The sequence below is a fragment of the Phyllostomus hastatus genome, unplaced genomic scaffold (genome assembly GCF_019186645.2).
Source record: "Phyllostomus hastatus isolate PE091 unplaced genomic scaffold, TTU_PhHast_1.1 phas_contig_17, whole genome shotgun sequence".
In the NCBI taxonomy this organism is placed as follows: domain Eukaryota; kingdom Metazoa; phylum Chordata; class Mammalia; order Chiroptera; family Phyllostomidae; genus Phyllostomus; species Phyllostomus hastatus.
The window spans coordinates 2,365,475-2,380,023 of NW_025333664.1; the positions used below are offsets into that span (position 1 = coordinate 2,365,475).

The 14,549-nt window shown below is 57.1% G+C and overlaps 2 protein-coding genes across 4 annotated transcripts; one reads left to right on the plus strand and one right to left on the minus strand.

The window, feature by feature from the left end:
* The first annotated feature begins 494 nt into the window (after positions 1–494).
* On the plus strand, positions 495–4,195 carry ATP5F1E (ATP synthase F1 subunit epsilon). The gene is made up of 3 exons (XM_045833257.1): positions 495–628; positions 2,598–2,724; positions 4,042–4,195. Exons 1-2 carry the CDS (start codon positions 597–599, stop codon positions 2,719–2,721), a joined length of 156 nt encoding a protein of 51 aa, XP_045689213.1. The 5' UTR covers positions 495–596; the 3' UTR covers positions 2,722–2,724; positions 4,042–4,195.
* A 5,120-nt stretch (positions 4,196–9,315) lies between these two features.
* Positions 9,316–14,060, minus strand: TUBB1 (tubulin beta 1 class VI). 3 transcript variants are annotated; one of them, XM_045833111.1, is made up of 4 exons: positions 13,932–14,050; positions 13,622–13,699; positions 11,340–11,448; positions 9,316–10,872 (listed from the first exon to the last, which is right to left on the minus strand). In XM_045833111.1, exon 4 carries the CDS (start codon positions 10,820–10,822, stop codon positions 9,596–9,598), a length of 1,227 nt encoding a protein of 408 aa, XP_045689067.1. In that variant the 5' UTR covers positions 10,823–10,872; positions 11,340–11,448; positions 13,622–13,699; positions 13,932–14,050; the 3' UTR covers positions 9,316–9,595. The 3 variants fall into 3 exon arrangements, with proteins under 3 accessions (XP_045689067.1, XP_045689066.1, XP_045689065.1); XM_045833110.1 differs by lacking the exon at positions 13,622–13,699 and having other exon boundaries at positions 9,316–10,674; positions 10,762–10,872; positions 13,932–14,003; XM_045833109.1 differs by lacking the exon at positions 13,622–13,699 and having other exon boundaries at positions 13,932–14,060.
* Between the last annotated feature and the right edge of the window lie 489 nt (positions 14,061–14,549).

A 14,549-nucleotide genomic window follows, 5' to 3' on the forward strand; every position in this document is an offset into this window, starting at 1 on the left:
TGTCTCTGGAGGTCTCCCAACCCCCGGCCTGATTCCCTGCGTTTGTATCCCCAGCCTTCCTGGCCCTTCTTGTGCTGTGGGTCCTGGCACACAGCACGTGGTTCCAAGGCCCTGGAAGATGTTAAGCCCGTCGCCCTGTTAACTGCAAGTCTGGTGTCTTTAATGTCACCTCGGGACCCCATTGGGTGCGCCGTGACACCGCCTTAGGTCGTGGCTTCGCGTCTCCGGCCCCTAAAGCCACGCGGTCTCGAGTTCCCTCCACTACATCTCTTGTTGCCCCGCCTGAGTACTATGGGGAGCATCGGAGCACCAGCCCAGCCAATCGGCAGGTGGGGCCGGCCGGCCCGCCCGGGGATTGGCACTTGTGGTCCGAGCGGCGCGCCCCCATTGGCTCTCGGCGCTGTAGGCGGGAGTTCCGCGGCGGGGCAGCAGGGCTGTCCGATTGGGCCGGGCGGGGCCGAGGCGACAGGATTGGCAGGTCTGCAGCCCCGCCCCTTCCGCTTCTCAGGCTTGACCTTCCGGCCGGTGGGTCACGCGTTGAGCCGACATTGACTCGTCCTCGCGATTCGGTCCGACAGGTCCCCTCTCGCGACATTATGGTGGCCTACTGGCGACAGGCTGGACTCAGGTAGGCCCAGGCCTCGGGAGGGGCGCACGGGGAGGACGCAGGGCGGCCCGGGGTCGGAGGTCACGCGGACGCGGCTGGGGTCGGCGGGCAAGCGCGCCAAGATGGCGGCCGTGCGGGCGGGGGAGGCCGGGCGCAGCCTGGGATGCAGGCGTCCTCGTGGGTGTTCTCTGCGCGCGAGCCCCCGCCTGCCTGCCTGCCTGCCTGCCTCGGGGTGCAGATCTGCACCTGGCGCGACGCCTGCGACGCTGTCCCAGAGAGAGCGGTTCCTACGCCCGGGGCCTTTGCCCTGTTGGTGACACTCAGTTGTAAAAGTGTCAAGTGATGTAAAACTTGGGAATTGCAAGGACTGGGGAGAGTTCTCCCCAGATGTCAGCGTCTTCTGATAGTTTCAGCTTCACAATGGGGCCATTCGTAAGGGTGCACAGTTTTGATTTCATTTTGCATTAACTCCTGTTGCTCTTACCTGCAGAGAGTCCTGTGCACAGGTGGTCGTGGCCCACGGAAGCGCAAATGCAGCACCCATTAGAGGACATAGCATGTAGTGTAACGGGAAAGGCAGCAGTCTAGGTTTCTGTGTTCCCCGTTACACCTGTTACCCAGTCGAGAGAGCATAGTGCCTTGCTCCAGGTGACACACCTTCCTACCTGCCTGAGCAAAAAGGAGCACCTTCTAGTGGTGGCATTCTGTGGGTAGGGGCCTGGGAGACACCTGAGCAACCCAGTGTCCCTGGCTTGTGAGGTCACGCAAAGTTTTGCAACATTGGGGGGAGGATAGTTCCGGGAACGGGGTTCCATTTATGAAGCACCTACTATGTGAGGGACACGGTGACTCATGCTGTTCACATTTTGTCTCTCCTCCTCCCGCCCACCGGCGGGGCAAGTACAATTATCCGTATATTTTATTCTATTGTTTCTCTGGGTGAATAAACGAGCTGAAAAGATTGAACAGCCTGAAGGTCACCCAATTAGTAAGAGTGGAAGCAGGCATTGGAACGCCCACCTCTTGGACCAAAAAAACAAACAAACCCAAATCTGAAACATGAGAAAACAGGCAGCAGCCCCCTTCCTGTCTTCAAAAAGTGTAAAAAGTGAGCTGACATCTTATGCAAAATGAGATGTTGATGGGAGTCCATCCACCAAGCAGGAAGCAGGCTGTTAGATACTTTGATAGAATTGATGATGTCCTCAGAGGACGACGTTTTGGTTTAATTTGGAAACATGGATGGGGAAGTATTTTTAATGGCAGACTTGTGAAACAGAATCCAGTATTCTCAGGAAAACCTTTAAATACTTAATCAGAGGAAGAACTTTTCATTTAAAATAGTTTTTTCCTTTTTTAATTATAAAAACTTGTAAGAATAATACCAGAAATTTTAAGTAGAGAAATGGGAGAATTCCTCCTGTTACAGACCCCATTAACACTTTGGTCTATTTTCTTTCCTGTCCTGTGGGGTTTTTTTAAAACTATCTATGCCTTTTTTATTTTAAATTAATATGCATTAAAGAGTAAAAACAGTATAAAGTAGAAAAACCAAAGACCGCCCATCCTAACACCAAGATTCTGGTACATTTCTTCCTAGTCTTTTTCTTTGTGGGGATTCTCTTTGGCATTAAGACATTTCTAAATCCAGTTCTATAATAATGCACCATCAAACCAAAATTTAAAATATATGATTTAGCCCTGGCTGGTGTGGCTCAGTGGACTGAGCGCTGACCTGTGAACCAAAGGGTTGCCAGTTCAATTCCCAGTCAGGGCACAAGCCTGGGTTGCGAGTGGGCCGGGTTCCCATTTTGGGGTGCACGACAGGCAACCACACATTGAGGTTTCTCTCCCTCTTTCTACCTCCCTCCTCCTTCCTCTAAAGAAATGAATAAATAAAATCTAAAATATGTGATTTAGAAACCAGTTGCACAACCAGTGTGGCCGGATCATTGTGATTAAACTCGTGTCGCCTCCCGTTCTCCCCCAGCTACATCCGGTACTCCCAGATCTGTGCGAAGGCCGTGCGGGATGCGCTGAAGACGGAGTTCCGTGCAAGCGCCGAGAAGACCGCCGGCAGCAGCGTCAAGATTGTGAAAGTGAAGAAGGAATAATGTGTACGTTCTGACTGATTTGGAAGAGTTGCATCTTCGTTATTTAAATGCTTTAAAAAACCTTAAGTACTTTCGATGTTGAATTTTGTCCGCTTTTTGGTCAACAGTGCACGGAGAAGTGAGTAGGATACTAACTCGAAGCACGCAGGTTATACAAGCCCTGTGGCATAAACAAAGAGTGTTGTTTGGGGCCCTGACAAGCAGAAGCAATTGGCACATTGATTTTCAACTCATTTAGCAGTGCCTGAGTAGCGAGCCATCTTATTTTAATTAAACTTGTTTCACTTGCAGAAAGTCAAATAATTTGGAGGATAAACTCTCATTTTCGTAATTGCTGTTGGAGTTACGTAACAGTTCAGGAGCATGAAAAATTACAGTTCTCTGTGGTTTTGTTTCCCCCACACCTGCTAACGTTCTCACGAATCCCCCCCCTGAACGGAAGGGCTGCAGGTACGGGCCAGGGTCCTGCCGAGGGTCACGCAGGAGCACCTGCAGGACCCCGAGGTGGGCGCCGCCAGGCTGAGGGCGCCGTGCTCTCCGTGCACGCGGCCCCTCTCCCCGCTCCAGGGTGCTGGCGACCTGGAGTGACACTCGATGCTGTGTGAGACAGTCGGTGAGACTTTTGTGCTCCAAACCGCTGAAGTGATTTGATCTCCAAATCACTTTTTTGACAGTTATTTCAAAGGTAAGGAAGGCAAATTACCAGAGAGATGTTTTTCAGATTTACTTTTCTTGCTTTGCTTTTTGAAAAGCTTCAGGCCTGCAGTGGCAGCGAAACGTAATAAATATTAATCCTTTGGCAGCGTGTGCTTATGAGCAGTTTTACTTATTGGAACTGTCTCCCCTAAGCACTTTTCATTTTCATTTTGAATTAGTAAATATTTTATTATGAGTCTGGAAATGCAGTGTTTTGAATTTGGTCCTGTTTCTAGGGGCTCTCTGTCTAATCTCGTAGTTCCGAGTGCGGAGGCCCGGCTCTGCGGCCGGTGGCTCTGTCTGTGCGAGGAGCTAACCGGGACAGAGACCCCAGCCCGCCTCCGCAGCGCCCGCTCCCTTGCCCTGTGACCCCCCAGGCTGGGGAGAGCGTCCGGCTCCCGCAGCAACGAGCCGAGCGCTCTCCTGGCGGCACAGGGGGGTTCCGTGTCTTTCAAAGGCAAAGTTGCTGTGTTGTAGGCGAGTGTTTGGGTTCCCTTAGCAGGGCAACAGGCGGCCGTTCGGCTTGGGCCCTGGGGGGGCCCGGGTTCCTCACCTTCCCCATTCACGTCGGGTTTTTAAGAAACAGAGGACTAACAGCTTTTGCGTTTTCTTTTTTCCTCCTAGGTGCTGCTGGGTGAAGCTTGAACACGCCCCGTCCCCAAGGCGAAGATGTGCGGGCACGCGCTGCGGCCGGTGGAGGGCGGCCCTGCTCCATGGGGGGGCGCCTGTCCTGGGGGGGGCGGCCGGGGCCAATAAACTGGAATGCGGCTCGCTCGTGCTGGCGGTGTTGGCTTCCTTCGGCTGCTCCCTTCGGGCGGGGGTGACCGCGGGCGCCGGGGGCTCCTCGGCGGGAGGAGCGGGTGTAGCGACTAGCGACCAAGGAGATCCAGAGACAGTTTGGAATGTCTCAGAACGGCAAGTTCTCTTCCACGCCGTGAACTGACACAGTCAGGCTTGGTCATCGGGCTCCCGTGGCCCCTTGTCCTTGAACCGCAGAAGCCGTGTGAGAGCCTCTTGTCCCCCGGTGTCCCCTGTGCAGGCGGCGCTGTCTGGCCGGCAGGCGCAGTGAGGATGGTCACTGAACCTTGGTCAGAGGGAAGACACTTGATTGGGGTGTTCATTTCTCTCCCGCGCCCTTAAAGCCCGCAGAGGGAAACTAAACGCTGGGGTCTAAGCGCAGGAAGCCACTCCTGTCGTTGGGTAAATGAATCCTCACCGTTGGGGGCGTTGCTCACGCGGCGCGGGGTGGAGCCATCCGGTGACCGGCTGGTCGCGCGGGTGGCCAAGTCGCAGTTACACCCGAGGCTGCTGCCCGGCAGCGCGTGCGAGGTGGTTTGTTCCGTCGTCACGTGTCCACGGGTGGAGGGTCGTGTCCACGGGTGCAGGGCCGGTGCCAGTGTTTTGTTTGATCTTGGGAACTTGGAAGCACTTGGCCGAGTGGAACCCCACGGCAGAGTTAACTGCTTGACTTTGACCGTTCTCAGAGGACAGAGAAACACTTGAACAGGAAGCTCGGAAACACGGTCCAGCGCGTGCACCGGCCGCGGGCCCGGGTCTCATCACGGTACTTACGCGAACAGCCGTTTGTCACGGCCACTCACAGCGCCGAGTGGCCCGGAAGACGTCTCTGTCCTGTGCTCGCAGAGGCGGCTCCTGCCCCGGACACGTGACCGGTGGGTCGTGTTTCAGTCTCAGCACCTGGCCCGCCGGGGGCGGCAGCGGGGTGCCGGGGGGCAGCGGGGTGCAGGGTGTCGCCCGCCGTGCTGACGTCCGGGCCCCTGGGTGGTCTGTGATGGAGGCGCCGGCCGCTTCACACTCAGAAGTGAGCGACTCGCCGGGCCGCGGGGCCTTCTTGGTGCCCTGAGTGGCCGACGGGCGCAGGGCCGAATCGTTGGCAGCCCCGTAATCAGAGAGAAGTGCTTTGTCAGGGAGGCAGACATGAGAGTCAGGGACAGGGCTGGGGCCCCGGCGAGGATGGCGGGAGCCGAGTGGGAGACGCCCGCTGCCAGCGCGGAGTTCTCGAGGCGCGCTCTGGGGTTCGAGGATGCCCGCGAGAACCCTCTGCGCCTCGCCCCTCCGGGCAGCGGGCAGGGCTGTCCTGACCACCCAGGCCCCGGGTCAGGTCTGCGTGGGCGTGTTCCGTCGCTCGTCTGGGGTGCCGGGGGTGTCGTGAACCCCTTGTTCTTGCGGAGTTCTCGGGCACGGAGTGGAGGCGTCGGGCAGGCCCTGAAGTTCTGACTCTGCTGCGTCCGTCTCCAAGAGACCGGTGTCACCGGAGTGACCACGCCACTGAAGAAACCGGCTCTGCAAAACCGGAGAGGACGGGTCCGTTTCAGTTTCTAGATTCGGGGTTTTGTTCTTTTTTTTAATAGGAGGCTGGTGAGATGCACTTTGGACTATTTTTAACTAAATCAGTCTGGGTGATTAGACTCCAAGAAAAGGAATATTATTTAGTCTGAAATAAAGCAATGGGGCCATTTAAAATTGAGTTTCTTTGTACTTTAATGATTACTGTTGGGCAAAGAAAAATCTTTATAGTAATGTAAATCAACAGAGGTGCTTTTTTTTCCCCTTGTTTTTTTCCTGGTGACGTCCCCTGCACTTCCTCCTGTGCCCATATAACCGTGTGTGAGCGTGCAAATACGTGAGGATTTGGGGATGTTGTTCACTTTATTACTGGTACCGTGGTGTGGACCCTTTGCTGTTCCCTAGGTTTCTGGTTTAACCAAACCTCATAGAGGAAGTCCTTCAGCCAGGGCGGCTCTAACGCACTCCTTTGGGGCCCCACAGCAGTCCACGGTGTGGACCCGACGTTCCTCACTCAGCCGTTACCTGTTAATAAACATTCTTTTCCTTTCCTCCTCTGGCATCGGGAGCAGTGGTGCAGTAAACACATGTGCGCACCTGTTCTTCCGAACTTCTTTATTTTCAGAACACGCTGCAGTGTCGGAACCCCCTCAGTGTATTTTCGGAGTGGGTGCTGGCAGACGGCTCCCGCGGTCTCTGGAACGGCTCTCACTGCCCCCAACATTGGTGAGCGTTTTCTTGACGTTTCTGTCCACAGGAAGTATCCGTCGTCTTGGTCGTTTTTGCTAGTTTGGAAGCAAAGAGTGAGTTCGAGTAGTTTTCTATAGATTTGGTCTTGGATCTTGACTTTTCTGCAAATTGCCTATTCATATGTTTTTGCACGTTTTCCTGTTAAATTATTTTTTGTTTTTGTATAAATTTGTAAGAGGTCTCTCTCTGTATATATATCTTTAGAAAAATTTTACTGATTATGCTATTACACTTGTTCCATTCCCCCCCTCTATTCCCCTCCGCCCTGCACACTCTCTCCCACCCGCATTCTCCCCGTTTAGTTCATGTCCACGGGTCGTACGTGTAAGTTCTTTGGCTTCTATATTTCCTATACTGTTCTTAACCTCCCCCTGTCTGTCTTCTGCCTACCATTCATGCTACTTATTCTCTGTACCTTTTCCCCCTCTCCCCTTCCACTCCTCCACTGTGATCTCCATTTCTGTGATTCTGTTCCTGTTCTAGTTGTTGGCTTTGTTTTTGTTTTCGTTTGAGGTTTGGTTGTTAATAATTGTGAGTTGTCATTTTACTGTTCATATTTTTTATCTTTTTCTTAGATAAGTCCCTTTAACATTTCATAAAATAAGGGCTTGATGATGATGAACTCCTTTAACTTGACCTTATCTGGGAAGCACTTTATCTGCCCTTCCATTCTAAATGATAGCTTTGCTGGATAGAGTCATCTTGGATGTCGGTCCTTGCTTTTCATTACTTGGAATACTTCTTTCCAGCCCCTCCTTGCCTGTAAGGTCTCTGGAGAAATCAGCTGATTGTGTTATGGGAACTCCTTTGTAGCTAACTCTTTCCTTTTCTCTTGCTGCTTTTAGGATTCTCTCCTTCTCTTTAGTCTTGGCTAATGTAATTATGGTGTGCCTTGGTGTGTTCCTCCTTGGGTCCAACTTCTTTGGGACACTCTGAGCTTCCTGGACTTCCTGGAAGTCTATTTCCTTTGTCAGATTGGGGAAATTCTCCTTCATTATTTGTTCAAATAACTTTTCCACTTGTTGTTCTTCTCTCCCCCTTCTGGTACCCCTATGATTTGGATGTTGGAATGTGTAAACATGTCCTGGAGGTTCCTAAGCCTCTCCGCATTTTTTTGAATTCTTGTTTCTTCATTCTTTTCTGGTTGGATGTTTCTTTCTTCCTTCTGGTCCACTCTTGTTCTGAGTCCCAGTTTCCCTCCCATCACTGTTGGTTCCCAGTACATTTTCCTTTATTTCACTTTTATAGCCTTCATTTTCTCTAGTTTGTGACCATATTCAACCAATTCTGTGAGCATCCTGATTACCAGTGCTTTGAACTGTACATCTGATAGATTGGCTCTCTTCGTTGCTTGGTTGTATTTTTTCTGGAGCTTTGATCCATTCTTTCGTTTGGGCCTTTTTTTTTTGCCTTGGCATGCCTGTTACGTAGTGTTTCCTTTTTAAAGTTCAGATTTATATCTTTCTGCACCCATTTCATTGCATTTTTATATTTTTTAAAAATTGTGTTTATTTATTTTAGAGGGGGGAGGGAGGGAGAAAGGGAGAGGAACATCAGTGTGCGGTTGCCTCTTGCGCACCCCCTACCCAGGACCTGGCCCGCAGCCCAGGCACGTGCCCTGACCGGGAATCGAACTGGTGACCCTTTGGCTCACAGGCTGGCGCTCAGTCCACCGAGCCCCAGCAGCCAGGGCAGATGCCTGTTCAGACATGAGAAGGAAAGGGCTGGAGGAAGCATGTGTATACATTCTCATACAGGCACAGGTTGTAAGTCTGTTCGGCATCTAGAGAAGTTAGGGACTTCAAAGCAAGAATGTGCAGGTGCAGTTTCTTATTAACTGTCCCTCTTTCTAGTGATTCTTGAACCACAAGTGGGACGTGTTTAAAGCTTTTTTGATTCATTTTGTAAACAGAAGGCTTGCCAGGGGGCCCGCGGCAGCACCTGCACGCCCCGCACCCCCCACCCCCACCCCACAGTTGTGGCCCTTCCCCCGACGCACGCAGGCGAGGTGAGGCTTCGCAGAACGGGCTCCTTCGAGCCCCCCTCCCTGCGGCCTGGTCGGTGCAGACCGGGGAGCCAGCCAGGGGACGAGGCCCCGTGCCCAGCAATTCGGCGTCCCCGGCGGTGAGGCCCAGTGGTGACTGCGTGGGGGGGTGGGGGGCCTTGCCACGTGTCCTGTGGGCACAGGTGAGCTGTGCGGAAGGGGCTGCGGGTGACTCCACTGCCCTGTGCCGTGCTGGGCCCCGTGGTGGCGGGAGCAGATTGACGCTGTGGGGTGGTTAAAGCCGTGTCATCGCGCCAACACGCGTGTCAGTGCCTGCAGACTCACGTGCACGGTGAACGTTCCCTAATGCAGTGGCGTCCTCCGTGATTGACAAGGACACTGCGGCGGTGGCCACTCACTTGCTTTCTGCCAGTGGGAGGCGGTGACCGCGTGGGAGGGGGCAGGCCCCTGGGGGGCAGCCTGGATGCATGGGGCAGACCCAGAGGCGGGAGGTGAGGTTCCGGGCCCACACGAGTAAGACCCTGCGTGCGCCCCGTGGGCCGCTGGGGAGCCGGGCCCTCGGAGCTCAGGGGGAGGACTGGCCGACCCGGCTTGGCCTGTCGGTTTGGTTGCTGCTTGGGGCCCGAGGTCTGTGAGGGGAAGGCTCTGGAAGCCAGCGAGCACCAGAAAGGTCCGATGCTGCGCAGAGTCTTTGTAGCCCAGGACACGAGCCAGGAGTCCAGGCCCGTCTCAGCGCTGCCGCCCACGAGGTGACGCCCTCCCCACGCAGGCACGCGCTGTCGCACGCCCCGAGCCCCGTGAACACCCACCCGGCAAACACCTGCAAACCAAGGGGCTGCTTTGCCACGAATTCACTTTACTGCTAAAAGGCGTGCGTACACTGTGCTCGGAACACGAGTGCCGGCGGGGGGCCCTGGCGCCTGTCGGCGCATCCCGGCCCCGCCCACGGTCCCGTGTCCCAGGGGAGCAGGAGCAGGAGCGGCCGGGCGGTGCGGTGGGCGGAGCCGTGAGCCGTGAGCGGAGCGGGCGTGGGGTGGCTGCCGGACGCGCCTGCGCGCAGAGACCGCGCCTGTCCCTGGCGCCCCGCCGCGGGCGCTCGCTCGCCGCCTCTCGCGGTCAAGGAGCCGAGTTTCCTGCTCCCGTTTCGGCCTCGCCCGCGACCTCTTCATCTTCCTCCAGAGCCGCTCCGGCGTCTTGAAACTGCTGGTACTCGGACACCAGGTCGTGGACGTTGCCCTCGGCCTCCACGAACTCGCCGACGTCCATGCCCTCGCCGGTGTACCAGTGCACGAAGGCCTTCCGGCGGAACATGGCCGAGAAGTGCTCCGACACCCTGGTGAAGAGCTCCTGGATGGCCGTGTTGTTGCCGATGAAGGTGGCGGCCATGTTCAGCCCCCGGGGCGGGATGTCGCAGACGGCCACCTTGACGTTGTTGGGGATCCACTCCACGAAGCTGCTGCTGTCCCGGGTCTGCACGGCCAGCAGCTGCTCGTCCACCTCCTTGGTGGACATCTTGCCGCGGAAGATGCAGGCCACCGTCAGGTAGCGGCCGCGCCGCGGGTCGCAGGCGGCCATGGTGTTGCGGGCGTCGAACATCTGCTGGGTGAGCTCCGCCACCGACAGGGCCCGGTACTGCTGGCTGCCCTGCGCCGTGAGCGGGGCGAAGCCGGGCATGAAGAAGTGCAGGCGGGGGAAGGGCACCATGTTCACGGCCAGCTTGCGCAGGTCGGCGTTGAGCTGGCCGGGGAAGCGCAGGGAGGTGGTGATGCCGCTCATGGTCAGGGACACCAGGTGGTTGAGGTCGCCGTAGGTGGGCGTGGTCAGCCTCAGCGTGCGGAAGCAGATGTCGTAGAGCGCCTCGTTGTCGATGCAGAAGCAGGCGTCGGCGTTCTCGATGAGCTGGTGGACCGACAGCACGGCGTTGTAGGGCTCCACCACCGTGTCCGACACCTTGGGCGAGGGCATGACGCTGAAGGAGTTGAGGATGCGGTCGGGGTACTCCTCGCGGATCTTGTTCAGCAGCAGCGTGCCCATGCCCGAGCCCGTGCCGCCGCCCAGCGAGTGCACCAGCTGGAAGCCCTGCAGGCAGTCGCAGGCCTCGCTCTCGGCCCGCACCACGTCCAGCACGCTCTCCAGCAGCTCCGCGCCCTCCGTGTAGTGGCCCTTGGCCCAGTTGTTGCCGGCCCCGGAGTTGCCTGCGGCAGAGGAGTCACCGTCGCGGCGCCCCGACGCGGGGGGCGGGGGGGCGGGGAACAGGACACCCCCGGAGGCGGGAGACCTACCGTGGACGAAGCTGTCCGGCTGGAAGAGGGCTCCCAGCCTGCTGGACCGGATGCTGTCCATCGTGCCGGGCTCCAGGTCCACCAGGACGGCTCGGGGCACGTACTTCTTACCTGCGCGGGAAACTGGGGAGTCAGCAAACCGTTGTTTTTCTGCGAGTTAATGTTCCATCAGAATAGAACCGTGTGACGTGGGGTGTAAAGGAAAAGGAAAAATGTGCCTTTGGTAGAAAGAGCTTGAAATTACATCCTGGCCCTGCAATCTGTAACACACCTCAGAAACCCTTTTTTCTTTGTTCTGTCCTGTTGTGCTGCTGATGGTAGAGAGTCTGTCCCTGTTGGAAACGCTTCTGGTTTTCACTTAAACACCAAAAAAGGGAGGCTGGTGCCGATACTGCTCATGTTGAGACGTGTGCCCCCATGCGGCGGCGGCGGCGGCTGTGAACGGGGCTCGGGGACCCTCACTCGGGATTCCGCTGCTCTGCCTGGACGTCACTCCCGTGACCGCTTGTGGTCCCCCCTGACCACCCCCCCGGGGCTGCTGGCCACCGACTGCCCTGGGCGCGGGGCGTGCCGCCTACCGTGGGCCTCGTTGTAGTACACGCTGATCCTCTCCAGCTGCAGGGCGCAGTCCCCGCCGTAGCTGCCCACCGCGTCGATCCCGTGCTCCTCGCCGATCACCTCCCAGAACTGAAAGCAGAGGAGGGGGCTCAGCGTGCGGGGGGGCCCCCCAGGAAAGGCCGGGTCGGCTCCGGCGAGCCCCCGGGTTGAGCGGGGAGATGGGCGAGGCCTGTTCTCCCGGGTCTGCACGACTGTCCCTCCGCAGACGCGCTTTCGGTCCTTTTCATCCGCGTCCCCACCCCCGTGGCGCCGTCCCCTTGCTGCCTCCGCCGCCCCCGGCTCCGAGGACGGCGGTCTGTGCCCCCACCCCCACCCCGAGCTCCCAGAGGGAACTGGCAGTGCATGCTATTGCACCGGACTTTGCTCCCGATAAACCCAGGCTCCCGTGCGCGCGGAGGCGGCTGGTGCAGATTGGAAGTTCCCGGCAGACAAGGTGTCTGCCGTCTCTCCTCGTGGTGCTGCAGGCGGGTCGCGTCTGGGCCCCGGTGTGGGGACCGGCCAGGCCCTCGGCTCACTGCACCCCGATATCGCAGTTCACCGTGGAGGTGCGTGGTCCTGCAGCCTCCCCAGACCCCACCACCGGGCCTCCGTGCCCAGGTCAGGCCGCGTGCGTTTGGGGGGTCGGGTGTGCACACCGTTCACAACCACACGCGGCTCACTGAAGCACACCACACGTCCGACCGTGTGCACGGTGTGTGTTGTCAGCAGCAGGGCTCAGTGCCCAGCTCGTGTCCCAGGAGCAGTCCCCCAGCTGCCTTCCACTGCCTGGAAGCCCGCAGTGCAGTGCAGTGAAAATGTGTTCGCCTGTGCTCCAGTCCCCCGGGGCTTTCTCCTGCAACACATCTCACAAATGCCGGTTCTGCTCCGGCCACGGTCTTATGTACAGTACGTTGTCAGCACCGTCGGGGGTGTGAGAGAATACATAAATGTAAGTTCTGCGACACCACGAATTAAATGTAACCAGTTCAAGGTCTTGGGGACCAGGGCAGGAAGTAGTTGCCAGGGCTCTGACCATCAGGCCACACCGCTCTGGAGCGAGCTAAGGCCCATCAGTCTGGAGCCACGCCCCTCCCCGCTGTCCTCTGCCCGCGTTATCTGCCAACTTCAGGGCCGGGGGGGTGGGGGGCGGGGGGGCTCGGGCCTCCCACCTCCCTGTGCGCCTTATCGCCGGCGTGGAGGGGGGCGGCCTCCCCCTCCGAGGGACGGTGTCCTCTGCCCCAGGGGCTCAGCCCTGCGTTGAGAGGCTGGTTTCGCCCAGGTGCCTCCATCAGGAGGACAGCCGGGAGTGGGCAGCGACCCCAGCGCCCGTGGGTGGAGGCGCGGGTGCACGGAGCACTGGCCCGTCTGTCCAGGGGGGTGCTGTCACCCAGCCCTAAGTCAGGAAGGCAGCTCCGACACCGGCTGCAGCGCGGACCGCCTAGGGGACATCACGCTCAGGGGCGTGAGCCAGGCACAAGAGGACAAATTCCGTAGGTGCCACTCACGTGAGGGGCCCGGAGGGGCCAGGTGGGTAGAGACGGAGTCGGAAGGGGGTGCCGGGGCCCAGGGAGGAAGAATGGGGAGAGCAGGGTCAAGGGGGCAGTTTCAGTTTTGCCAAGTGCCCTGAGTGATAAACTTTGCCATGGTTAAGATGGTAAATTTCATGCTGTGTTTTACCACAACTTTTTAAATTAAAAGACAGTTTTAATACAGTTCATACCTGTAACATTCATTCTAAAATAGCAATGAGAACAGTCAGATACTGTAGCACTGGTCATCTTAAAATGAGGGCTGGAGCCCTGGCCGGGTGGCTCAGTAGGTTAGTCATCCCAGTGCGGCTGAGCCGTGGGTTCGATCCCCGGTCAGGGCACATAACAATGAATGCACAGGTAAGTGGAAGAACAAATCGATGTTTCTCTCCTCTGCTCTTTCTCTCTTTCTCTCGCCCTCCCTCTTCCTCTCTCTCTCTCCAAAATCAATAAATAAAAGCTTTTAAAAATTAGGATTGGAGGTGTTGAGTTCTGTCAGTGGGTTTTTTTAGTGTTGGCCAACCTGACCAGGTCCTTCACGGCAAAGTGTTAAGGGGGAAGGAGAAAAACTTACTTATATTCCAGAGGGAGTATTTTAATTCTTTCTGCTACTGTGCACGAAACTTTCCGGTTTGCCTCTTTGCTTTCCTGTTGCACATTAAATGGAATAGCAAGTACTTGATCTTTTCTAGCTTTGTAACATAAATTGGGGAGAAAAGGGAGAGATAGCTTACTGGCGTGGTATCCAAAGTCACCAGCCAACTTTGGGAAGCCGGAGACAGTTACTGTTTGGAGACACGAAACGTTCGTGGCTGCAGGTGACGAAGCAAAAACGGTCGACGTGTGTATCGCACACCTGGGACTCCATGAATCAAACTAACCCCGTAAGCCTTTGCTGTTTCCTGTGCCTTTTTCATTAAAGGCATTAATAATCAAATACCCAGCGAGCACATGAAGTCGGCCCGGCTCACCGAGGCCGTGTCTTGGTCGGCGGCACAGCGGGGGCCACGGTGGAGCTCACACCGGGAGCGGGAGTCTCCTTACCTTGGCTCCGATCTGGTTGCCACACTGGCCGATCTGGATGTGCACGATTTCTCGCATCCTTGCTTGTGCCCGAGCGCAAGATCTTCGCGGAACCCACAGACTCTGGGACAGCCTCCCTCGCCGCGTGAGCCCAGCACGACTCTGGTCCAAGCGGCGGCGGGGCCAGCTGACCCAGCCACTCGGCCGGGGGGACCCAAGGGCGTGGCCAGCGCAGAGGCCCAGCCCCCACCCTGCTGTGCTCCCTGCTGTCATCCTAGGGAAGGGGGTGGTTTTTCTCTCTCCCGACACACAAGATTGCCTGGTCATTTCCTAGAGTTCACGGCCAAAGGCTGCCTTTGCGCTCTGTGGCTGGAGGTCCGGCCCAAGGTGGGGGCCTGCCTGAGGGACTCTGGGCACTGGTCGGTGTGACAGCCGAGCCGAGGCTCCCAGCCCCCTGGGGTGACCGGAGCCGCCTCCCGAGAGCCCCCATCCACACCACCTGCATTATTAGAAACCCGTCTGTCGAAACCTGACAGATGAGACCACACGTGATGCCCCGGAGCACGAGGTGACTTCACCACGGCTACACGGCCAGCAGGGCGTCTGCCCCGCCCCCTCGCCTAAGAGCCCCCCATGGCC

Coding starts and splice junctions, on each gene's coding strand:
- ATP5F1E (XM_045833257.1), top strand. CDS start 597: ATGGTGGCCTACTGGCGACAGGCTGGACTCAG. Junction 629..2,597: donor TGGCGACAGGCTGGACTCAG/GTAGGCCCAGGC, acceptor GTTCTCCCCCAG/CTACATCCGGTACTCCCAGA.
- TUBB1 (XM_045833109.1), bottom strand. CDS start 13,988: ATGCGAGAAATCGTGCACATCCAGATCGGCCAGTGTGGCAACCAGATC. Junction 11,449..13,931: donor GCAACCAGATCGGAGCCAAG/GTAAGGAGACTC, acceptor CTCTGCTTTCAG/TTCTGGGAGGTGATCGGCGA. Junction 10,873..11,339: donor GTACTACAACGAGGCCCACG/GTAGGCGGCACG, acceptor TTTCCCGCGCAG/GTAAGAAGTACGTGCCCCGA.